The sequence below is a fragment of the Seriola lalandi genome, unplaced genomic scaffold (genome assembly GCF_002814215.2).
Source record: "Seriola lalandi dorsalis isolate HSWRI2012SDOR001 ecotype SW California unplaced genomic scaffold, Sedor1 jcf7180002054249, whole genome shotgun sequence".
Taxonomy (NCBI): domain Eukaryota; kingdom Metazoa; phylum Chordata; class Actinopteri; order Carangiformes; family Carangidae; genus Seriola; species Seriola lalandi.
The window spans coordinates 220,415-247,182 of NW_019524802.1; the positions used below are offsets into that span (position 1 = coordinate 220,415).

At 42.6% G+C, this 26,768-nt stretch overlaps 1 protein-coding gene across 3 annotated transcripts in view; it reads right to left on the minus strand.

The window, feature by feature from the left end:
* The window catches only part of nxn (nucleoredoxin), a 100,577-nt gene that overhangs the window by 60,287 nt on the left and 13,522 nt on the right, over positions 1–26,768 (minus strand). The window contains exon 1 of one of the 3 annotated variants that reach the window (XM_087173534.1): positions 24,956–25,118. The exons of the other annotated variants lie outside the window; for them this stretch is intronic. Within the exon in view, the coding sequence (XP_087029660.1) occupies positions 24,956–24,997 (42 nt within the window). The 5' untranslated portion in view covers positions 24,998–25,118. Of the gene's footprint in view, positions 1–24,955; positions 25,119–26,768 lie in introns of those variants that run through there. 3 annotated transcript variants of the gene reach the window in all.

A 26,768-nucleotide genomic window follows, 5' to 3' on the forward strand; every position in this document is an offset into this window, starting at 1 on the left:
CACACACACACACACACACCCGTTTAAGTATGCCAATAACCCCTGTAGACAGCCCACCAACTGTTACGACTCTAGAGAGAGCTGGAAATCCATACTAACAATCCATTTACTCTCCTGGACATGAAGGCATTAGCCTTACACTACACCCAGCGTTCATCATGCTAACTGGATCACGCATGGCTACAGATCCATATCCAGAAGGAGAGCAAATCAGCCCACCGTGGGGCGTGTACATCATTGTGCATGGACATACCATGGTTGAAAATCTTATTGCCCCACTGGCCAAAGAAAATACTGAATACTTGTATAGCTAAATTAGTTTGATGGGATCAATGGCTGGATTAATTTACTAATTCTTAACTGTGTGAGAGCCAGAAAAAAAAAAAAAAAGGGAGGGAAACAAGCCCAATCCCAAGATATCCACATTCCCATGTTAGATGTCATGCGTGGCAATCACTTTCATGCCTCTTTGCACTGTTGCACTTTATAGCAACATTCTGCACTTTAAGGGTGGGTTAGGTTAGGTGGAGAACCCCCCCCCCAAACTCTCCATGGTCTAAAACTTTATAATGCACACACATCTGCTTCAGTTTTGGCTCAGTCCCTTTTGAAACCCCCATAGCTTTGTCCCACAGTGAAATCCTGCTTCCGTCCGCCAATAACCGATGGCTCTCTACAGTGGCCGTGCTGGTGTGAGTGTCACCCCGTTGAGTGAACTAGAGTGGAAGAAATTTCATCACTCAACATGCCCACTTCACCTATGATTGTTCGAGCCCTAGCTCCTCCCAAATCTGCTTTCACTGAGCCGGTCAGGCCTGAGGCATCTGCCAGACGCTCCCATTGCTGCTTCATTACAACAGTGCCAGTACAAAGGAAAGTCAAGCCTTTACAACAGAGCACATGAGAGGTATCCCGTTGTGATGCTGATAGCAGCTCAGCCCTTTATCTCTGACTATTATATTATATATGAGAGACAAATGGTTGATAATCTAATTGATGTCTTGAGGGGAAAAGGGGCTACATTTTCAATGTATTCATTCCACTTCATCCAGATAAGAAACCCACAGATTTCACAATTCATAAGATTTGTGGAATTTAATTTAACTTTCTCAGGAATTCTCAATGGTATTCATCATCGGGCAAAAGATGCTGCCCACATAATCCCTTCATTCATGTCAAGAGGAATTTATTAGCGCAGTTTACGGCACAGATGTGAAAAACAAGTGATGTGTTCTCCATTATTTGGAGAGGTCACGGATGAAATCATGTTACAGTTTGATTTAATTTAACTTCTCAAGAGAGGACAGCTTCTCATAATAAAATTTAATATCTCAACTCGTACAATGAACAGAAGAGATAACAGTCAGGTGGTCAATGGCTTTGAGTCTTCCCATACATTTTGGTTAAGTGTGTGAAGCCATTTGTTAGAAAATGGGAGGTTGTCTGTCTGATGGACTGGCCATCCCTCTTAAGACATGTTCAACTAAAGCATTTGTCTTCTACTGGGACTTTTTTATTGAAAGTGCCTGCAGGCGGTGTGATCTCTGACCGTAAAGATTTACTGTAGTGGTGTAAGGGAAAGCAGACTGGACTGGGCCCTTGGGTTTGCCTCTTGGCTGGTGCTTCTTTAGAAATCAAACCATCACCTGTGTAATACGGATAACTTCATCTGAAGGTAGATTCAAACTAACGTGCTGGCGCACAGCAGCATCAACAGTCCATTCATCATGTGTCAGGAAGCTTTCAGGTTCAAATCTAAAACATTCAGCGTTTTCTTCTCAGTCCTGGGGTTGAAGACAGATGAGAAACAAACTTCTCCTGCTCACTCATTACTGGCTCTCTACATCTACAGACAACACCGCTGTAAATCCCTTTAGGTTGGGCCCCTGCAGCTTTGACTTACATTCCTCCATGATGCCCCCCGCCTCTGCTCAATCTGCTCCCGAGGCTCTCAGTAACTGCCTGTATCCACTTCAAAACGCTGTTGCTGCTCTTCATGGCTACAAAGGGAGCTCTCCACCCCCCCCCCCCCCCCCCCCCCCCCCCCCCCCCCCCCCCCCCTCTCAACCATACTTCAGCCCACACTACTCCAGCTAGTGTGTGTTACTTGGCGCTTCCATCTGTGCTGCTCTGACCCAACTATCGCTTTACCCCGGTCAAGAGTCTCCACTGCCGTGGCTCCCCCGGTGGTGAAATACACACCTCAAAAGGCTGTGACAGCTGCACAGTCGCTGTCCTTTCTCTGAGTGATGACCCACCGCTTAATATGCTTCAGCTTCATCTCCTTTTGCATGTAATGTAGTTTTGTATTACATAAACCACCACAAGAACTATGCTTTCATCTTTGGCGGGCTTAGGTTCAGATAGCCACGTTCCATTTTCGATTGGCCTTGGATCGGCAAAATATCTGGATTTGTTAAACTAAGGCGAATTACATCTCTCCTTGTCTTTTTTTTATTAGCAAAGACAAACATTAAAAAACATGCAGGTAATATTAGCAGTCTTCTCATTTATAGCTGGTGCTGTCAGTTAAAATGACCAACATCATGGGCAGTAGCTCGCAAACCTCACAGCTCTGATTTAGGACCTCCATTATTTGGATGAAGTAGGTTTTTTTCCCCCAGGTGTAAAAAGTAAGTGTTACATGTTACAGTTCTTATTTCAGTGTGGCCAAATATTCATATCAATCAACAATCAACATTTCATATCTTATATTCAGGTAGGAGCTACAGGTTGTGAAAATGTTGATTAAATACACTACAAAAAAACGGTAGCATTTATGGCTTTTCGCCCAGCAACGGATGACCACAGATCTAAAATGAATCCTTGAGTTGTAGTTATTAATAACTTGAGTTACTTGCAAAGGATGAAACCTAAACCTAATGAAATTCCATAAGGGATTCAAAAGGATTTGGATTGAACACTGGATGCAGTTTTGATAAAATGCGATCAAACTCCAACCTTAATCTTTAGGGTTGCAATGTCACTCAGTTCTGCGTCACTGGTGTCACATGATTTAAGAAATGTTACCCAGTTTTTCCATTTTCCAACCACTTCCATTTTTTTCCTCGAGTGTCAGCTATATTCCTAAAATATAGAAAGCCACTCACTCCATCCTACTCCACAGTGCTCATTACAGAGGCTCATCCTGCACTACACAGCCACTGTGATGGGTAAATGCACTTCCCCAAAAATTGCCGAGCTGAAAGCGTGAAGCCGCCTGCACATCACGCCTCTTCAGTGCAAAAATGTTGCTTCTAGCTTGTGTATTTTATTAATCCAATAACAATCTCCAGCCATTTTAGTGGTGGATCCTCTAGACGCAGACGGGAGACGCTGGCCAAAATTGCTTTTTTTCAGTTGCCAGGGCAACCACCACCCCCCACCCCTCCACAAAGTCAGGACATGTCACAGAGTGCCAGACACATTGTGGGCTCTTAGTTAATAATTCAGTGATAAATTAACGGTTTTGTGAGGAAAACAGGTGCCAGAATGTCAGAGGGCTTAGGGGAAATAACCCAGAAGAAGAGGGAGAGAGAGAGAGAGAGACTGAGACAGAGAGAGACAGAGAGAGAGGTGTGTGGGTGTGTGGGTGTTTTCCCCCCTCCAGCCTTGTGTGGAAGCACAAAAGCGGCCCCCTGAATACAGCCCCTAAATCCAAACTTGGACCCTGCATGGCGAGGAGTTTTTATGTAGTGGAGAACGCAGCGTAAAAAAAGCAGGGGGGATTGTAAAGGAGTAAAAAGCCAGGACTCAATAGGTATCTGCAGCATTGTCTCTGCACAAACGTGGGCTGCCCCTGAGGCCTACATTCAGCGAGGTCAAAGGTCAGGACGGCAGGGGGTGCATTCTTCACTCCCAGTGGCGTTTAGACTAGTCTGCCTGCCTCCCTGCCCCTTCCTCCCCCCTTAACTCCCTGTTCTTTATTTCTCTCTCCCCATCAGCCCCCTTCTCTTTATGAAAACTTACAAAGAGCAAAGTGTAAACCTATTACACACACACACAGACACACACACACACACAATGTCCACAATGTGGAAAAATTTTAAATTGCATCCTTTCCGCTTTTGCCTTCCACTCAAGCTAAACTGACATTTCAACCACTAAAATGCATCTTTTTGAAGACACTCTCCGTCCATAGAGAACAGAATGAAAAACACCAGTCCTCTCGACACTGATGTGGGATTATCATGGGATTTGAGGCATCTGAGTGTCATGTGATACATTTCTGTTGCGCTCACTTATCATGCTTTATTGTTGTAAACGACGATCCGTTGGTTTTATTGGCATTCATACAGATTTTTTTATTTAATAAAAGAGTCTGTTTTTAGAAACCAGTCCTTGAGTTCACCAAGCTTTAGGTACCTTTGCAATTCGAGCCCTCTGTTCTTGTGCTACATGTAGATACAGTTTTTATTGATAATGGGATAAATTTACCACTCAAAATTTGTAGTAATTTTTGAAACTATGTGTGCGTGTGTTTTGATTTTAGATTGTATCTTTTAGATAAAAAAATCAGGTTTCGCATTTTTAATCACTGAATGTTTATTTTGCTGGCTGAAATGTGAACTGATGCTGGCAGATTTTAGCAACATTATCTTCATGAGTTGGACGAAAACGCTATTGGCGTCCAACTTTAATGTTTTCAGGTGGCTTGTTTTAAAACAAGAACCCTGTAACAAATAGGGTGTTACATCTGCTCTTGCTGATGATTGTGCTAAAAGACTGAGGCTAAAGCTAAATGTCCCATGCAAAAAAATAGCATCGTCTACAGCATGTGCAAGACATGTAAATAAAGAAATGACATTGTTCTGTAATGCTAACTCACTACCTTCCCAAATCCATTAAAAGAGCAGGACAGAGCTGCAGACATTAGCCTATGTTAGTAGCATTCAGGAGCAGCTATAATGCAGTATAGAAATGCATGCAGTGTTTTTTTTTGTTTTTTTTTTAAATGCATGCAGACAGAAAACCTCAAAGTGTAATGACATGCTTGCAGTAATCCTAACACTGGTACAGTACTACAGCAACTAGAGTAAGCTAGTTAGCCCGACATGCTAACATTTAGATAGTCAAGCAATCAGAGTTGGCCAAAGTATTTTCAACAGCCATTTTTAGAAAGTAGGCTATAATGTAGATGAGGCTGAGTGACTTCAAGGTAACATTATTATTCCGGCCAATCTCTGCAGGTCAATCATTAAAGGCTACTGAAAGTACACCTCAAGTGAGCAGTAATGATTTACCTTTATATATCGTTTGACAGAAGCTTGTTGTGTGAACATTGTGTCACGATTTCTCAGGTGGGTGTAACTCACACCTTCTACATCAGCCTGCATATTATCAAGTCAAGGCCTGCACAGTCTAACAGCCAGATACAGATGATATAAAGCTGGTCTGGCTCTGGTCCAGCTCTATCAGTTACCTTAGCGTGACCCTCTGAGACGGGCATTTTACATTAGCAGTGATCGGCCAACTCATGACTTGGAAACCCCTTTGCATTTTTGGAGTTTGGTGTGTGCCAAAAGGTAATACAACACACACCCTCTCTCTCTCAGCTATAATCCAATACAGTATGGAATGGTTCTGCTGTTAACTAAAAAGTTAGATATGCACACAAACTGAAAACATCAGAAAATCATTTTGTATAGCTTCATTAAGTCAGGCTATTACATATTAATAATCAGACAAAACACACATTAAAATAAGCCTCGATTTTATGCATGTGCTTTTTACTTTTACTGCTCAATTAGTTACACTCAGCAAACAGACCCACAGCAGCCATGCATTAATTCTACCCATAAGGCTCCAAATTACTGTTTCTCTGGTACCCCAGTTTCCTGGAGTGCCAGCGGAGGGATTGGGGGCTGGGTGTCGGATTTAGACAGCTTCCCGGTTGTGACCTCTGTTTGACCCCGCATTTAACTCCCACTACTCCTCCTCCTCACGCTGGAGCCCTGGGAAGTCTGGCGAAGCTGCAGTTCAGTCCCTGATCGCATCACAACACATTAATATTTATGGAAATTTGAAGGGAACATTTCAGACACATTATCTGTGTTTTGTGCATAATCAGGCCAGCTCCAGATTCTATATGCTATAATCTATGTAGCACATCTCCACATTTGGGTGGCTGGTTAGTGCTCTTTAGCCAATCCATAGTGAGAAAATAAGCTGCATGGCTCTAATTCCAGTTTAAAATCGCTTTATAATGACATTCAAATGGTGAGCGTGTCATTGCATCCTGAGGCTGGTTTCACAAGGAGATTTTAGACTGGTCTGTGGTGTTGGGCCAGTCTTCAAGACAGTTTTACAAAAATAAAGACTGATTCATTTTAAAATTAAAAGTTATTTACCCAGAATTCATTGCAAAGTAGTTCTTTTTAAGATATATATATAAGAACTAGACATATTATGCAACAAATGAATTTATCTAGATGTATCTGAAGCCGCATTCAAAGTTTATCTTTGTGAAACCAGCCCCTGGCATCACTGAACAGAAAGCCAGCCAGACTGACGGCATGCAAAACACAGACATCATGTCAAAATAAAAGCGCCACTAGACCGTGCAATAACAACAATCTTACAAGTTCACTGCAAGCCACACGGCGCAAACTCTTGGGCTCATGTTCTCAATGTGTAGCAACTCAGTAAACAAGCTTTGTCCAATGCAATGGGCTCTTCATTGCATTGAAAAGCCCCAGAAGTGTAGGATGAGAAGATGACTGTGACACTGGGAAACATGAAATACAGATTGTACAAAGTGAGTTTGAGTTAAATATGTTTTTAGAGGTCGCTCACTTGGTCACCAGTGAATTTTGCATAATTTCATGTCATAATTCTGATTGGTTGGTTTGCCGATATATAGCAGCAGTCACATTGTGGGATTTTGGTCCTATATTTCTTACACTGTCATTTTGTCTTTTGCAGCCAGTCTTTGGTCACCACAAGCTTGTCATCCAAAAAAACAAAAAATAAATAAAAAGGAATGTAAATCTATTTAGATCTTGAATAATGTTCTGAACAGATCCAATAAAACTTGTACATGTACAATAAGTGGCATGATGTTGAGGCACTACGCACTTGGCAGGGTACCATATATTTCTGGTCCAGCTGTACCCTCAACAGTGAGGAGCTACATAAATCACAATGACACCCTGCGTCTGCTCTGCCTCATAAAACAATCGACTTCTGACAGAGGTAGCACACCAAGGCCTCAGCATGTGAACACACACACACACACACACACACACACACACACACACACACACAAACATACATATGTATACTATATATAGCACATACAAGCCTAACAACCACCTTCTGTCCCAGGAAACTGAGTCCATATCATCAAATCTCACAAATCTATCGTCTCCTGCTGTGGGCTATGATGCACAATGACAACCTGCCACACCAACAATCGCTCCAGTTTCCTGAGGGAAAGGGTGTTCTCGCTCGCTCTGCCCATTACCTGCTCTACAGTGATATTTGGTTACATGGTGACACTTTATATCCATCCATTAACCTGTTTCCTCCTCTAGCATTATGCTCATTAAAAGTCACATCTGTTTGTCTGTCGCTGCAGACCGTCCCAATGCCTTTTATAGCTGTGCTGTACATCTGGACCCCTCTCGTATCTCTCACAGCAACTACAGTATCTTACCAAACAAGCTTAAAAAAAAGATAGTGAAAAGGAGTAGATAAAAAGAAACAAAGACAATAGAAATAAAAAATTCATTCGAGAGGAGACAGACAGGCTTGGAACAGCAATAAAAAGACAGGACATAAAAGCACATTGTAAAAATGCTTCCCTGTACAACTCGGCTTTGAGAAGTGGTTTAAAAGATGCTACTGATCTGGCTAGCCTCAGTCCTGTCATATTGTTGCCAGACGTCAGCAGCCTCGACAGCAAAGACCAGGTCACCTTTTGTTATAAGCAGACAGAGTCCTTGGAACAACCTGTAGCACTGTGCCAGAAGACCTCAGGCAACGCTCCTGCTCATAAGTAGTTATAAAAAGGTCTGATGTGTAGCCCGGAGCCAAACCCCTGCTGAGCCTCAAAATAAACATCCATCAATTTCCCAGATACTTAAGGGCAGGACTGTGGTGGCGGCACAGCAAGCAAAGTGTCCCCCCCTCCCCCCTCTTACAACTCGCTTGAACAACCTCACCTGGCTCAGTTCAGTGTAGTGGAGCAGTGTCTTGGTGCCTGCTAGAACATGTGAAACCTTCACTGCACACTGAAGAATCAGCTCAACTCATGCAGCCACAATCTAATGTCTTATTTGTCCCCAATCCAGAGCTTATGTCCATCGGCAACGGTCAGATCAGTAAAACCTGGAGCTGGAAAGAGTCGTGCTGCATGTTTTAGTTCATTAACTACAAAATGCATGAACTTCACAAAATTGTAGGGCTGCAACTAATAATTACTTTCATTTTCAACAAATCGGACTATAAAATGTAAGAAAATCGTTTTCCCAGAGCCCAAATCACATCTTCAAATTGCATTACTATCACAGGAGAGTAAGGAAAAGCAGCAAGTATTCACTTTTGAGAGGTCAGACCCAGTGAATTCTTACCACTTTTCCTTAAAAAAAAAAAAACCCATTAAATGATTAATCAATGATAGTTTCAGCTCTACTATATTGGAGTCCATTTTTTGAAGGTTACCATATGTACAGTACTTAGACTTTTCTGTCCTGACAGGAACCATTTTCTCCTTAGTAGGCCTATCACAAACTCCCACCCTAAGGTCCGTTTAGTGGTTGTTCTGGAGATTTAAATCACATCACATGATCTTCATCTGCAGATGGAGTTTGCTCAGTTGTCTTGGAAATGTAGATGTTCAGATTTGAATTTTTTTTTTAGATCATTTGAAGGACTTCTTATCTTTGTTTGCTTAAAAGTAGAGGTTTGAAACTCCCTCTTAACCGTGGAAATGGCAGTTGGAAAAAAAAAAAAAAAAATCTAACATCAAAGTCCATACGCTTCAGGAAATGTAGATCCATGTCCTGAAGCGATTTGATATAATCAAAAGTTCCAATCTTGACCTTGAAAGGCAAATTTAGAACTTTGGACCTCAACAAGCTCAACAAGTTATTTGAAAATGAAAAATGGATGTCATGAATAGAATAACATGAATTTCAGCATTTCTTACACAACAATGTTGCTGTTCAACAACTATAAACTTCTCAGTTGGGGAGTGTCCTTGAACACATAAGGGACATTTCAAATCAGACCCTGCCCTCAACTAAATTACTATAAACAACATACGTAATGTCAGAAAATAAGGGTGATTAGATGTTGATAGTGACGGATTGTGCATCTCAAACAAGCTTCAAGTCTCTGCAAGTGGATTTTCAGCTTACTAGCAGATAAGAAATCAATCTCAAAACATACAGTATCCAACCGTCAGCAAGATTGTAAAAATTATGGAACTTGCGGCTAAATAAGCTAAAACATGCAAAACCAACGGTATGGTCCTTCAAGTTCCTTTAAGGACACTGTGATGACCGTGCATCTCAATGCTTCTCCAGTAACGAATAGCAAATCATAATATGACCGACAAGCATTTGAGTGCCCCTGATACTGTGGAAGTGGAAGTGTATAGTAGTAATCGTTTTTATCCCAAGCGCTAAGTGATAATCCGTCCCTCTTTCCTGCCAAGTCAATAAACACGAGTCTGACAGTACGGTTATTATATGACAGGAGTCACTTTACTTTGAAGAGTTGATACAATTTACAAAACCACACTTGTTGTCAAAATAGGCGTCGTCTCATGTGGCGAAACTCAAGGAACGCCTATAAAAAAAAAAGCGGGTTACTCTATGACGCATGCGTTGTGCTGCTCTTCACAGAAGAAGAGTTAAAAACCTTATTCAAGCAGCGTTACATGCAGCTGAAAATGTTGTGTTGAAAGGCAACACAAAAGGTGACACGGGGGTTTTAAAACTGTAAACAAACATCTGACAAGTGAGAGTGACCAAACAGCAGCAGCAGAGACAGACAGACAGACAGACGGATGGACAGAGAGAGGAGGGTTAAAGACATGAGTCAATTTTCAGGGTCACGTCACCCTGGTGGAGGGCTGATTGACAGGGCAGATCACAGGTTCAAAGTTCAACCCTTTAATAGTCTGGTTTTCAACAGCACGGGCTTTGTGTCAGCCGTTCACGCCTAACCTCCACACAACCCATGATCCTTCCCGACACCACTGTCTCAGCTTTTAAACGAAACTCCTACAGGGGGGGGGGGGACCTTTTTAAATAAACATTCAGTAATCTCCCCACTCACCACCTTGTAGACCTGAGGGCCTCTTGTAGAGGGATTTGTCTTGTACACACCTGTGAAGACTCCTCAGAAGGAAACACAGCCGAGATTAAAACAGTAGCTAAGGCTTTTTTTTTTTTTCTTCCCTTTTTGCTGAGTGTTTCCCATTCACTGAGGTAAAGCAAGCTGTCCAGCATCCGCACTTGAAGCTTCCACTGCATCAAAAAAACACGAGCGGCATCAAAGAATGAAATTGTGCTCTCAGTGGTGTGTTTGTAATTCAGCTCCACAACTCTGACAGCACAGATCTGAGGCCTCCCACGGATGCAGGCAGAGGTCACCAGCCCTCGCTAAGTCCTGGCTTCCTACAGACTCTTCTGATATCTTATTTCAGCAGTTCAAGGGCCTTTTAGATGAGATGAAGTAATCCTCAGACACAAATCCTTCACTCCATCCCAACACATATCCATTACTCATATACGTTTTTTTTTTTACTGTTTAAAAGCCGCAGATGCTTCAGCCACTGGTAATTAAAATACTGTGTCAGCGTGATAATGTTTGGTTGAAAGTAGCTGACTTGCAGCGGAGGCCGGAAATGAAGAACAATATGGAGGAAACGACAAGTCTGACACAGATTTAATGCTGCAAGTGGCTGGCAAGTGTCTTAGACCAATGAACATGCGGGACAGATCAGATGTCGGGTTTCTAAAATACCTCACCATATAAATTCCTGCAGCCGGCTGCATCAGCTATATGCAAGTACAAACATAGCTTCATTTGAACATGATGTGGGTGTCAGGCTATAAGTTAAGATGGGAGACACTAATAATGGAGCTGGAGGAAATGTTTCTTGGATATTTAGCCTACACGTTGAGCGGACTTCCTATGACATCGCACTGATGTTTACAAAGACACCGGGTTATTGCGCGGTACAATTACAGTTATTTGGATTAGGCAAGAGCACAGTTTGATTCTGTGCTGCTTTCCCTTGTTATAACATGTTTGTTAACAAGTGTTGACTTGAGATTGTTAATATGTTCCACGACCATATCTTCAGCTTAGAAAAGGCTCAACATACACAGAAACAATCAATAAATTGAAATACATACAAACATGTTAGCCGTTTTTTATTTTTATCTTTTTTATCTTTTGGACTTTGAACTTATTTTAACTGTTGGATGGTCGAATAGCTTCAGAAACCCCCTTCACCCACACTTTTCGGAAAGCTGGATTGTGCAGGGCTGCATCTGATTATTTCAATAAATTTTCCAAAAGGCGGCAATCTGACATTCACACCCACTTCACGCGGTAACCAGATGTGCAGAGGTGAAAGAGGAGCCAGAGTTTGAACTTCTAGCTCGCACTCTCTTATCTTTCATTCAAAATTATTTTTTACTTTTCATGGGATCGACCGAGTGCAACACTAATGCGACGTCTGCCAGGAGAGACGGTCTGAAAATATGCACCGTCATCTCCATTTTTTAAACAATACAACATCTTCTTCCCCCCTCTCTGTGATGGCTGGCTCTTCCAGTGTCGCCGTTCGGAACAACAATTAACACTTTTGTTTTCCGACGTGCTCGGACAACACGTTTTATGAAGCACTACTCTTTTAGTGGAAGCTAGCCTTTACTGTCTGTGACTACTCAGTAGCAGCTTTCTTTCCCACTTTACCTGAATGCTACATTGGATCGAACAACACTTTCTGCAGCGATGTTTTAAGTAAAGTCTACTTAGCTAAGTAGTAGCCAAGTAGTGCAGGGAAACTACAAAAAATGGTCAGTTTATTGGAAACTAATTAGTTCAAACATAGCAGTTAGTGTTGACTTTACACTGAAACTTGGGATCAAACGGTTCAGCTGGTGCAACAGGCTGCTGGACCCCCCCCCTCACAAATCGAGCTTTGATCTCAATCCTACAACAATGTGTTTGAGATATATCGTATGTTTCTGCTGAAACAGACTTTTCTGCAGCACATAACCAATATATTTTAATAGCTGCAGCTCCATAAAGACGAGATGGTGAGTCTCCCTTTTTAATTATAGTCCATCTCCAGTGTTTTAAACATTTCAGGCTGCACAGCAGAGCAAAGCAAAGCAGACCTTGGTCTCAGACTGCTTCACAGTGATTTGTAATCAGGCTTAACATTCAAAAAGGAGAGGAGACTCTTTTAAAGCCTGCCAATAATAAGGTAGAGTAAAAAAATAAAACAGCCAACATGCGCAACTGATCTTTATCTGTATGTTCAACATCATCTGCATCCTTTGGAGAACACAATAAAATACTGGTCAAACAAACAAATCCAGAAGTGAAATTAATGACAGGAGTTACCCCTTCCACACTACGCATTTGGGATTATTCATGCAACCTTTGCAGTGAGTAGAAAATGGAGTCCGGTTCAATGGTTCAGAGGGTGGGGAAGGTTTGTCCTTTAGTGCCTGGACTTCCTCCAACAGCTTTCTGGACTCAGCTACAGGAAACCTGCACAAAACTGCAGCCAGAACAAAATGGAAGAGGAGGAGGAAGAAGGGCGAACATCAAATGACTTTCCTAAAGCTGCTTGTGTATCAAAAAACGCAAACTCTATATCCTATACCGTCATCGGAGTTAATAAGCATCTCGCATAAGGAAACATGAGTAATCCAAATTTCCTGAGAGAGTGTTCCACAGGCAAAGATAAAGCAAATATGGCATCCAGCTAATGAGAAAACCCTGAATGCATTATTGTCCTCTGCTGGTTTTGAAAAGCTGTCCAGGGAAATGTGATTAATGTTTTCCACAAACTCAGAGGAGGAAGTCCCAGGAGATTTAGACAGAAAGAGAGAGGGAAAGAGAGAGAAAGAGAGTTGCACTTTTCAAAGTAGTCAAGAAGTCAGTAATAGGCTATAGCATTAATCCATTGCCAAGAAAGGAGGCCCTCCCATTAATATGAGTCATGGAAGACCACAAGCAGCGGTCATAAAAATGCAACAGCCAAGAGCAAATTAAATGTCAAAACAAGAAAAAAAAAAAAAAAAAAAAAAAAAAAAAAAAGAGGAGGGGACTGAAATAGATTTACAGGCACCTCTGTAAAAAAAGACAATCACCAGCTTTTTTTTTTTTTTTTTGTCTTCTTCATGAGTCCAGATGTGAACGACACCGTGCAACGTCATCCCTGATCCTGACAGCTCGGATCGAGCTGCACAAGGAGACAAAGAGGACACACATGGGTGAGGTGCAGCTCTCCCTGCGTCTGTGGCAGCCTGGAATGTGCTGTGGGTTTACTGGGTTTATAAATAACCGTCAGAAACAGGCAGACACAAAAGGCGCTGCTGTTCTAAGCCGGACCACTCTTGCAGAGCAACCTCTCCGCCCTCCTGGTTACTACCAGCGTCTCACCGGAGCAGTTAGCACCAGTGCCCGACCCACCCAGCCTGTCTGCATGTGTATATCCCTGCGGCTCCTGCATCACCAGCGCCTTTTAGGTCTGAACACAGAAAAGAATAGTCAAAGCAACCTTTAAGAGCACACAAGGTGGGGTAAAGAAAGACATTTTTTTAAGGATTAATTAAGAATTGTTTAGTCCAGTGGTTCCCAACCTTTTTTTTTTCTTCAGAGCACAGTTGTCAGATGAACTCATGTACTCCTTTATCAACATAATCCTTTACAGCCGAAATGTGCTGATTTGTATTGATTTTAAACTGGATGTTATTTAACACTAATCATGATATAAAACTTAGTACTGCTACAATAGTCTTTATACATGAGCCGTTATAGTCGGTTTGGTCAAGTTTGCTTTTTACTACCACAGAGTAGTATAAATTAATATTCATTATGCCGCCAAATGCTGCTTAAGCCTATCAGCACCTGCAGGTAAATCTCTCTGTATCCCTCAGTACACTGGAGTTTTAAATGTAGTGTCTGTGGCGACTCTCCCACGCCGTGCACCAGAAGTGATGAGTTTTACTTCAACACACGAGCTAAAGAGGGCGTTCTGTTGTCCATGTGTACACTGCAAACATGCATCTAAGAATTTAATTAAGCACCAGGCAGAAAGCTGCATTATTTTCTCCGACATTTATTATGTGGCCCCCTTTGCAACACGGTACAACATGCTGAAGTTTCCTTGATGAAATACGTGGGTAGGAACCTTCAGCATGTTGTACCATGTTGCTCCGGGGGACACATTAAAAGTCCCGGAAAAAACACGCAGCTGTCTGTCGGGTGCTTGTGTTCAGCCTCCAGATATGTTTGCAATGTACATACAACAGACAACAGAACATGGTGTCAGAAGCTTCAGCCATAGTTGCATTTACAAACCGTCTGAGGAGCGCTGCGTTTTCAGCTTCAGGTTGGAGGCTACAGTGAGTCGCTATCGGAGAGTGACGAGACGGCCCGGGGCTAGCTGGTTAGCGTGCTAACTTCAGTAGAAGAAAAGACGCGATAGAGACGAGAGTTACCATCGGCGTTGTTTTTCACCACTGGAGACAGCTCTTGGTGAGTAAATTAATGAAGTTTGCTGATGCTGAACTTGCAACGTTTCATCCGGAGTGGTAAGTAAACAGCTGTTAATGCTAACTCTAATAGCAAAACTTACAAGTACCAATAGCAATGAAGTAAGTTTTCATGCTCTTACAATTGCAGGCTGTGGCTACAGGTGTTACAGCTGACTCAATATTCTTTCAAATTATTCAAGATGCTCCACAATCATTCCACGTACTCACAGGTAACTGCAAAAATACCATCTGGTGTACAGAGATACAACCCGTCTGACTGCGACCAAAATGCAAGACAACAAATCAGCTCAAACAGGAAATAACAGTTTCGGAAATAACGAGACAATGTGGCTGTAAGGATTTGGTTGTGTAGCAAAATGGCATGAAAAGTGGCAGGCAGTCTTTTTGAAAAGAGTGCCTGTGTACAAAACTATGCAGTGCGCCAGAGCTGATAGGAACAGATTATGACGAGAATCAATCCGTGCCGGCACATTACAGCCTTCATCCCTTTTCTCCTGGTTGCTGGGGAGCAGGATCCTGCTGCTGCCTGCGCCTGGAACACGACCAAGATAGAAATCAGGCTAGTTTTTTATCTCTCAGTCCTCTGGTTACCTTTCCAGTCCTCCATACCTCCCTTCCCTCCACAGCCCCTCTAAATGAAGGACTGTAATGGCATGCATTGAACATGCTGGAGAGGTGGGGAATGAGGGAGGAGGGGGTGAAAAGGTGATGGGCTGCACAATAGCCAGTCACACCGCATTTAAATGCTTTTTCTCCAACACACAGTAAAAATGGAAAGTGAGTAGCGCTGGACAATATGTGCTTATGTATGTCCTGTTCTTTGCGCTGTGGAAAATTGGATTGTAATGCCGATTCTGCTCTCCAGTGTGATTTGTCAGTGACACAGTTTTCTCTCAAAAATACCACAAAGAAAATACATCATCTGAACCAGCTCTGTTTTCCCTGGCCAGGAAACAGGGCTCCTCTCCTTTTAGGGCGCTAACGGAGAGTCAACAATGACATGGAGGGAAAACAACAGAGACTGAAAATAGATTTGTCTGCGTCAAATTTATCATGTCTGTTAACACCTGAAACCAACTTTTTCCCTTCCTTGAAATGAAAGAGAAATATATTCCACAGCAAGGAGCCATATACTGACGTTTACAATCAGTCAGGTCTCAGTAACAGGTTCTTTGTTAAGAGTTCAAACAAAATAAAAAGACTTATACTACCTATTTCCAGCACAATCAAAACTAGAAATACCCCTGTAAACGCTAACTTCTTGACATTTAGCCATTTTTGCGAAGACTGGGCTTTTATGGTTTCTACACTGGCTGGATGAGACAATGTTTATAAGGCAATGTGTTTTTGATGGGAACATTTCCTGGTGGAGAATTTCCAATTCTTCCTGTGGGTGTGATGTGATCGACAGCGAGCGGAGTACAGCTGTGTTGCATGCACTGATGTGAAAATAGTCAACTTGAGTAAAGTGAAATAACAATACAAAACGACAGAACTCTCGAGTGAGCCGAGCCAAACCTCAATGTTTGATGTGATGGATTATCTACCTCTGGCAATCTTCACATTTGTGGTGGCTTGTTTTCATGCAATCAAGTCAACGGCTTCCTCTGAAGGTAGGAAAATAAGGCATCATATCGCCATCTCAACTGACTGTGTTCAAACAAAAACTACGCATAATTGAGTTTTATCGACCCGCAGAAAATTAATAAACAGGAGGGTTTGCTGCTTTTTCGCTATTTTAAATAATCCTAAATTGAATGTTTTTGGGTTTTTGACAAAATAAGCAATTCTGGGAACTTGTGATGGCTATCTTTCAATTTCTTCTGACATCTTAAAGGAATCTATTTCACCAGGGGGACAGTCACACTAGAAACAAAGTTGTCCTTAAATGTTCCTCTTTGCATTCAGCAATTGTGTGGTCGCTGTAGCCCACTTTGTACTCTCTACAGGTCCTTTCAAAGCGATCAGCTCCTCAGCATTTAGTGGCATGCAGAGTGTTGTTACTTGGCCGAGACAGATGCAGCTGCTCGATGTAGAGCGAATCTAATTAAATGCTGTTCCACATTAACAGGATTGAGCGAACCTACAGAATTTTTCCTTCTCCCTCCGGCCTGTGAGTGGCACTCGGTGTAATGCATACGAGCAGGAACCTGACGAAGTGTTTCCTAGAATATACACGCATCCTGTCAGACGCAAGCGAAACGGACATCCGTACACACAGATGACCGGTACGCATTGTGCCTCGGGGTGGTGGAACATGGCGGCGTGGCGGCAGCGTTACAGTTACACAATAGGCAAGTGAAGAGATCGTCACAGTGAAGCTGCTTTTCAAGGCTTAGGGTGTTTTCGTAGCCCTGGGTGATATCTAGAGGTGTAACCTGTAATGTCACTCTCAGTCTTACTCTAATTACAGGTTTAGCTCCACCTCATTCATCTGGATTGAACTTAATATATTCCATCTTTGCCTGCAGTCATTTTGTTGTCACTAGGCTTTAGGGCTTTGGATCAAAACCCATGTAGCTCATATTTTGCTCTGTCTGCTGCCAAATACCAACCAGGAAACTGTGGTCTGTCAAACACACAGTATATGTGGTGGCCTGCAGAGCACAGTGTTTGTGAGTGGTTGCATTCCCCAACATAAACTACCAGCTAAATCTGAGTGCCGACTGTGGGTTTGCTCATAGAGGATGAAGCACGACTCAGTGAGAGCAGACAATGAGCTACATGCTAATTAACAAACACCATGTGTATGAAATCATCACTGCTTTACTCAGAACAAACTGTGCAGCGTGTGGCTCTGACTTCTAAACAGTCTAAAATGGACAAAACAAAAAGTATGATGATATCCAAGCTGAGAGATTCGAGATATAAACAGCAGGCCAGTGTTCTTGCAAATAGGGAGTCTGCTGCACGACAGGCTCTCTTTCGCTCTCTGTTTATGTGCTCACTCACATTTGTTGAGACAACAGAACGACTGGTCAAGATCTTGGCGGCCGCGGCTCCACATGACTGACTGCAATGACCGGGGTAGAAACGCGTTTGCTCAAATAATATTTAAAATTTCTGACAGATAACCTACCACAAGCAGACGGCACAGCCTGCTACGTGTCACTCCTGCTCACCCCGAGCTTTATGGACCCGAAACATTCCCTGCCATTTCATTTACAACTATACCATAACAGCCCACTTTAAAAACAGCTTGAATTCAATCCACCTCTCCCAGGGCGACAAGAACAAGATATCTAAAAGAAATGGCCCAGAGGTCCTGACATTAATAGTTTTCTCACAGTTTTTACTGTATCTCTGCTTTAGCTGAAATGTGTGCCCTAAGGCACACCTGAATTACACCATCATGAATGTACTCAATAAAAACAAACACATGCAGATACACATTAACCATTAAAAATAAATAGATAAACAGTGGTTTGTTGGCAATTGCCTTTATCAGAGAGGCCCAACACAGGTCCATAGAGACTCATAAACACATTATAACCCACAATATTCTGTACGTGCTGAGTGGCACAAATAGTACGTGATTTGTTATGTTTACTTCCTTACACGTAGTAGGCCTAAAGCGGAGAGTAAAGTTAAGCCAAACCAAACAAAATCGTGCAACACCGCCTCCGTCACTTCTCACTTGACGCTGTGGGAATATCAGTGCTCGCAGACTAGCGAGTAGCGTGCTTGTCAGCAAACATTGTGTAAACAAGATGATTTTTCTGCTAGCCAGCACTTTGTCAGCATCTGTATTCTTGGAGGCGAAGGACATACCAAAAGAGAGATCACAAAAACATTTGACATTGCATTGCTGCGGTTCTGCATTGCCTCCCATCCCGCAAAGCTTTTGACAGGTGATTCGCTCACATCCCAGGTCACCAGGTTTTATCGCCATCTGCCCATCAAATTAGTACTGTGTTCGTGCAAGAATATTTTGGGCAGATTGTCACACTAAAGGATATGGGGTCAGCAAAAGTCTGGCATTCCTTTGTCTGGGGACCATGAGCATCCACAGCAAATTACAGGTTATTTTGGCCATTTATTTGTTTAGATTCTCGTTCATGAACCAAAGTATAATTTTTGGCCCACTATTACAAGTAAGCATTAGGATTCATCATCTTGACACCAAGAGTATCCACACTTTTTGGCAAGAGTATTAGGTATCTTAAAATTGTTTTCAGCTTTTTGTTGATGAGCCCTTTTGTCTCTGACAAGAAATGAATCTGGAGAGCAATTCTGCGTCATGATCTTTTTCCCAGAGGAATACAATGTTCACTTGTGCAGCCCACCAGATCAGTCTGGGTGGTCCAGCCAAGTGAGCAGCAAATGGACCAGCCTGGACTGGTTTAGCTCAGACTGGACTTTTGTATAGGACACTTTCTTTTTTCCCCTCCAACCCATTCCTCCCTGGTGACATGACAGACCTGACAATGCCACCATTTTGTCATTTTTAATGAGCTCACAAACGCCCTGAATTGCCTTAGTGTTTCCACAAGGAGATTCAGTCAGCAATTTTCATACATCACACAACAAAAACAAACAAAAAAACCCCCACTCCAGCCTACATGGAATTACTGTTGTGTATGAAGACAAGAGGGACATGATGCAATGCTGCTTTTATAATTGATTTTCTTCTACAGTCCATTCCATAATGGTCCACAGAAATCCAATAACCACTAATTGCTCCTCCAAACATGAGCGCCTGGCTTGTAATGACTCCATGTCTTTCACACTGTGTCAATTCTTTCTTATGTCTATAACTACAGTTCATCTCATGCCTCAACCATGTAATGAATTCACAGTGCAGCGCCCCTCCCTTCTTTAGATCTTAATGATTAAGTGGAGTAATTGCCCAAGATTGCTCAGGGTGCACTCGCCCATTAGAAGCCCACCAGTCTGGTCCCTTAGCAACACAAATCTGCAGCCTGAAGATGATTCCCTGTGTCAGTCAAATTGCAAGCACAGAGTTTTATCTGTTATGAGACCATCTATCCTCCAGAGCTGTAGCACTTTGTCAACAGACTGTACACTCCAAGTCAAAGTCAAACAGGAGCAGTTAACATGATGCTTTAGGGAGAAAACACTGCTTTTCCTGACATACATACCTTAACCTATAAATCTGTCTCTCTGTTTGCGTAGTCACATGAACCTCTTAACACACCCACTCACCAGAAAAGAAAGAAGTGTTGCAGGCATAGATCAGTTTAAAAGCACAGCCTATTTTCCTAATTGGGAGAACCTAAAAGCAGTCCATACAGCAAAACATCTGTGTCTCCTTTCTCTGGGAAATCCTAACATCTAGAAAAAGGCACTGGGAGGTTTATTTGATTAATTCCAACCAGCTGCTTAATTTCTGCAGCGCCGTGTTCCATTAGGCCATGATGAGCAGCACAGAGCCGGGCTTTAGAGGAGTGAAAGATTTAGCAGATATCCTGGTCAAAGATCCCTTTCATTGTACTAATGGTATCTCAGTCTAAAGGCGGCTGCCTGGTGGAAAAAAGGATACTTTGAAGAGATTGGGGGAAGCAGAAGACAAACAGCGACTAGTTGTATTTATATGTGATGCTATGCTTAATCATCATCATCATATTGTATGGATTAAAAGATCACTGAGTGATAATATTAGGAGCACAAACAATCCTGTAATCATTGTCTTGATTAGCAGATGAACACTGTCGTACTAATGACTTCCCCTCAAATCAGTTTATATAATGTCGACATTGAATTCATTAAAAATGGGCTTACTTGTCATTTCTGGGTACAAAAGCCCATCTCACATGCACCGGCTAACTGCAGCTGATGCTACAGCACTACAGCATGAGCTCTGCTGCCAAATATGGACAAATAATGCAACATAACTACACTTGATTGCTCCACGTATTTTGGAAAGATGATAATTTTGCAGATCAGATTTTTCCCTGATCGCAGCACGTACACACACACACCGAATATCTTATAGCATACATCAAAACAAACAGCTGGAAAACATGGCTCCTTTAAGGATTCTGAAATCACAAAGGGAGTGAACAGGCGGTTGAGCGGGGACTTTATCAGTGGTAATGGCCCATATTGAAATAAATCTCTGGAGCAGGAGTGTAGTATTGATGCTTAACAAGCCCTGTCGAGAGACGGCTTTGCATACATTGAGCAGCATTGTGGGAGCTGATGAGGTACCGCTCCAGTACTCAGCAAGAACAGGGTTTGCGTCGGCCTACAATATCCAAACACACACACACACACACACACACACACACACACACACACACAAAGTCACTCTTACATGCATCACCTGAAAAAGCTAAATAGTTTTCACTTGCAGCACCCTAATAATTAATACCATTTCAACAGCAAAGCTGCTTTTAGGTATACTCATAAAGCCTGTTAGCCCCATGTATCAGCATGCTCTAATTGTTTGTTTGAAGTGGATTTCTTGAGTGTCACTGCCTTTCAGCCCCCCCCCTCCAGCGCTTGCTCTCACTCTGACAACGACGCTTGTTGCGGCCCGGTGCAGAGGGCAGGAATCACTCAGCGAGGGCTGAAATGAAAAGAGCAGCCCTTGTACGGTTGGCACAGGGCAAAACGCGAGAGCTGCTGCGAGCAGGGGTTGACTTCACAAGCAAGCCCTGCTTTAGTTCCCACCACGAGCAGCACATCAGCGGTCCAGGGCAGCCAGCCGCCAAAGCCTGAAACCGAGCGCCAGGCCCCCTCCCCCCTGCTCCTCCACACCGCCTCACCCCCAAGCCGGCCGGCTCCCCAGCGCCCAGCCTTGATCTACAATTACCACCCGTCACTTGGCATTCCATTGAAGAAAAAAGGCTGTTTAATGCTTAAAAAGGGATAAATGGGTGAATAATTACATTTTTAATCAAGCTGAAAGAATCTCTTTAACAATAAAACAGGGGAGGGCGACAACTGAGGGAGAGATCTGCTTATTTGGAAGGATGAAGAAAAGATCCACCCCCACCCCCCAACCCCCGTGATAAGAAGCTTCAACTGTATTGAGATGTTTAACCTTAAGTGCTTCTGTGCTGCCAATGAATATCCATGTGAGAGATTCTCTGTTGAGTCCTTCAAATAGCAGAATTTACAGAATGACAACAGGAACGAGACAAAATACTTCATGAAGAGAGAAACAACAAGGCTTTTCAGTTCATTGCTTTCCTCTTTTTTCCCCCCCATCTCAGCATCCTTTGGACTGAGACTCCATGTTGAACAGAATTATATCAAAGCAGGTGATTAACATTGCATGACAAACACGCTGCATCCTGAGGTGGAGCCCATAGTGTTGCTGCCTTAAGACGCCAAAAAGAAAAAAAAAGTGGAGCTATAGCTATGATCCTGCGCAGCTATTAAATGTGCCAGCTGCCATCAAGGTGCACAAATAAAATAATAATGTGAACAAAAATGGCATCACACTGTGGCATGCAGCTGGGAAACCAAACCTGTATCTATAATTCATCATCCTCTAGTGTTCAAATACAAGTTTTAGTTAAATATCTGAAACTATTTCAAAGATTTCAAAGTCAAAGTATTTCACTTCCATATAAGCAGCTTTGTAGTATTTCCAAACAGTTAAATTTGCAGCAGCTCTCAGCACAATTGGTTGATGTTGACAACACAGCGGGGCGCCTGGCCTTTGGAGGGAGCTTGTTGGAGAGAAGTTTGAGAGAGGGAACCGGCTGGAGGAGGGAGGTGGTAAAGAGGATTATGAGGGGCCAGCGACGAGGGGGCCATTGTTAGAGCCTGAGAAAGTGTGCAGGGTGGCACACACTCTGGAAATGAACCCGAAACTTTGGCCCTCCTGATTAATCTGAGGAAACTGTGTGAATACAGGTCTGCGCGATAATGCGCGCTCCTCTGTCATAAGCACTGAAATTACACTGATGTCCATGTCTCCGTGTGTACACAGGAGAATTTGTGAAGGCACGCAATCTACAGTATGTGTTGAGCACAAGAAAATATACATATAATGGGAGCAATGCCGTATTCGAATGAACTGCCTGTTTAGCATTTCGGCCAAAGCGGCTGCCTGTTGGAGTGTTTCCATTTTTTCAGGGGCTACATTTGGCAGGCTGAGATGACAGAGTGCTGCTCATCTGGGAAATAGCTGGGCAGGAGGATGTTGCTGAGAGGCAAAACCCACCATGTCTGTAAATGCAATTATCAAAAAGACCTTGAGTTGGGGCCATGAATGATGAATATATGCTGCTATTAAAGCACTACAAATTTGTGACAAAAGAGAACCCACTGCTGTTGTTATTACACATTAAAAAAAGGCCCTGAAAACACATTTTCTCAATCTTCTGACTTCCACCGATGGAGCACCAACATGAAAACACAATTTTCCTGCAAGGGTTATAAAAGGTTTTGGTTATTTCATGTTTTTTTTTTTTTTTCAAAAAAGGCTTCTCACTGGTTTGAGGATGCAACACATTCTGTGCAATAATCAGCTTTAGCACCATCTGAATGAAATATGACAGCTGAGTGGCTGTTGCCAGGCCATTGTCAAAACAAGTCTGAGCAAACCTCTCCCACACAGTCACGATGAAGCAACAACTTTTTAATAAATATTAAGTGAGGACTGAAGACATTTTCTCCCCCAAAACGTATTGCTTATTATGTCATGAATATTTATGAGATGGAGAAATACTACTGAATACTACTTAAGTTTGAGTTTTCAGGGGCTTTCACTTAAGAGCTGCTTTGGGAGTTGTATTCACCTCATGGAAAAAGCAACAAAACATCCAAATGTCAAAAAAAAAAAAAAAAAAAACCCCTGAGGAGAGTATCATCAGGAGGAGGAAAACACATACATGGCATAAATAGAAGGAAACTTGACCCTGTTAGCTCGTCCTGCTCTCTTTTGTGTTGGAGGGTAGAGGACACTGCTGCGGGGGCGGAGTCTATAAAAAACAACATAGCAAAATGGTGTGAGTGCACAAGTGTATGTCCAACTCCCTCAGGTTGATAATAAATCTTCTGAGTGGTCCTGTCCACACTTAAGTGTCTGTTCCCGCTCCGTGTCACAGCCTCTGACCATTAAACTTTAACTGTATTTACTTTTCAAAATGGCACCACAGTCCAGAAAATCCCTGCTAGGTAGTTATGGCTCTGCTTACTAAAAAAAAAAAAAAAAAAAAAAAAATTCTTGGAGCTACATTACATCCTTTGAAATTCTTTCAACAGCAAAGGAAACAGCTGCAGTTGTATGGTGTTGACTAAGCTAGCATACTGCAGTAATTATTTCAGTCCTCATGCTGGCATCCTTCTACAGCTGCTCACACTTCACCACTGGCAAACACAAAAGCAGGCCCAGGATCGTGGTTGAAACCTCGCTCTTGTTTCTTGTCTCTCAATCTGTTAACTTTGTGCCAAGTACACAAACTGTACTAACCGTCGCCTGTACCACTAAACCCCAAAACCACCAGCATATTTTCCTCTGGCATCTATTTAAAACAGGCTGTGACTGGAATGCATTTCCATTGTGCAGATAAAGAAGCGTTATCTGTGTGTCTGCCTAATGAGGAGCGGTAGAAAGTGTTATTGTATGGTATAAATGCTGCACAAAATCAGAAGTTACGTTCATAATCACAGCATGGGAATATCAAAGCCGAGTGTGAATGAATGAACATCAGAAGCACGATAATCGGAGGAACTTTACATGGAATATTATGACACGTAATGGCTGCAATTTGAAGATCAAAGACGGTGCAGATCACTGAAAATGCACCACTTCCTTCCTTCTTTTCATTGCCGTCTTGCTGAGAAACACGTGGTTAACAAAAACAGGAAAAATGGTTGCACGGTTGCCTCAGACTCCTCTGGCTTATTCTGATGTGCTGTTGGCGATAGCAATCGCCACCCCCCCCCTCTAAAAAAAACCAACAACAAATAAAAACAAATCATCAAGGAAGAGGAGGCAGACTAATTAAAAGATGACTCTAGGACAGCAGGTTTGGTTTTCAAGGCCAACATAACTCAAGGGTCTCACAACGGAAGCAAAGCTGAATGGATAAAGGAAGAGTGAAAAAAGACCACCCTCAACAGGAGGCCGTAAACAAGTAATAATAGAGTTGAAGGCTGTTCAAGTGAGGCACAGTAAAATAAGACCAAACGGTAGGAAACCCATGCGACAACTAGCTTGTTTTGTGTTTTTCCATTTCAAACAAAAAAAAGGACTTTAAACATTTAGCGTATACCTTTGGCAGCACGGCTCCCGTTTCATTTCCTGAAGACATCATGAAGACACACAACCTCAAGATTCACGGCACTACTGTGATGCCAGAGGACACGGTTCAAAGTGGTCACACTCGAGAAATCCCAATGTATTATTACCTAATATTCCTGGGCAATGTGTGGTACACCCATTTCTCAAAACTGGCAACTAACTGGCCGCAAACGACATGCAATCTGTTATCTCTATCCATGAACTTACATAAACCACGCTGCTTTCCGGGGAAGTATTCAGAGCTTTGAGGCCACGCCAGATATTTAACTTGGCTCTGCTTTCAGTTTGAGAGAATGGATAAAGGACGAACATGTAAAAGGAGGCTTCGAAAGCGAGAAAGTGTAAGGCCAGATACATTTCCCTTCTTTAAAAAACAGCCCCACTTTTATTCCCAAAGCATTATACATTGTTTATACCTGAAACTGTCAAATCCTTCAGTACTGTCTTGTGGGAAAGGCTGTGACCATTAAAAAAATAAAAAAAATAAGAGAGATCACCAAAAATAGCCTGTTAGCACTAGTGATGTAAAAATACTGCCTTGATATTTGGTGATTATGCTCTGATGCCAGTAATTAGAGAGGGTAATTACAGTACACATTATGAACATATCTCCACCCCACTGACAAGTCCCTACCCACATTTTTTCCTTCCACCACAACAAAGTCAAGAGGATTCCTCACACTCTCTCAGCCGCTAAAGCTCAAGTAAGTCCAACTGAGGAAAAGCAGAGTTTCTTAAAGCACCTGTGAGAATTTCAACAGCCTTGCAGAAAGACTCTGACTAATATGTCTCTGTCTACTTCTTTCCTTTATAAATGGATCTTTGGACAAGGTTTCTATCTGCACTTCATCTCCACTGCTCAGACAGCGAACACCTGGAGCAACAGAGCGACGAGGGGAAGCGATGGAGTGATGAAGATGCCTTTGTTTCTCAAGGGGTTCGGCCACACAGCAACCACTGCGGACAGGAGGAGGGAAATGATTCCACATGTAGGGTTTTCAGATACAATGAGCTACTCTTTGCACTCGGAAAAGGAAGCAGAGATCAAAACTGTCCCTCTTGGTCCGGGTCTCACCTTTCTCTTCCAGCTTAGTTTCATTCATACCAGGAAAAACAGTTACATTTTCATTCTCAACAATAATTCTTTAGTTTTATTCCCCGGCTTTCAGTCTTTTAAAAACATAGCACATACCTCTGGCTCTTGTTGTGCGCTATAATTATATGATGAATGAAAAGGGAGAAGGGGAATAGGTATAGGACTTGGCAGAAACATTGACATTCCCGATATGATTCCTTCATCTGGCCTTTTTTCCTGCCTCAGTTCATCAGCTTTGCACGTTTCTATGGGGGATTGTGTTCATACAAACAGTTGGCTATTGACGCGGCTACTCTAAAGACACTTAATGGTCTCAGTGTAGTGTATATTCCAGCTTTTGGAAAAAGCAGACCCACTGACCACAACACAGATGGGGGTTGTCAGAGCAGAACCTGCTACCTTTGGACTTAAAGAGCACACCTGCTGCTTCCAAAACCACCAGCGCTGTCAAATGAGCAGGTGGCGAGTGACATACTGGTGAGCTGTGGAGCAGAGGGAGGGTTAAGTATTTTGTCTGGGTTTACCCACTCCCTACACTCGCACGGTCTCCCGACTCAATTTAACGCCTCACAGGCTGCAAGTCACACCAGCAGGAATGGTCTCACTTTAACCTTGCATGTTTTCTGCAAAATTCATTTCCTCCAGAGAAAGAAACCATAAAAGCCACGAGCCTCGAGTCACATTCACA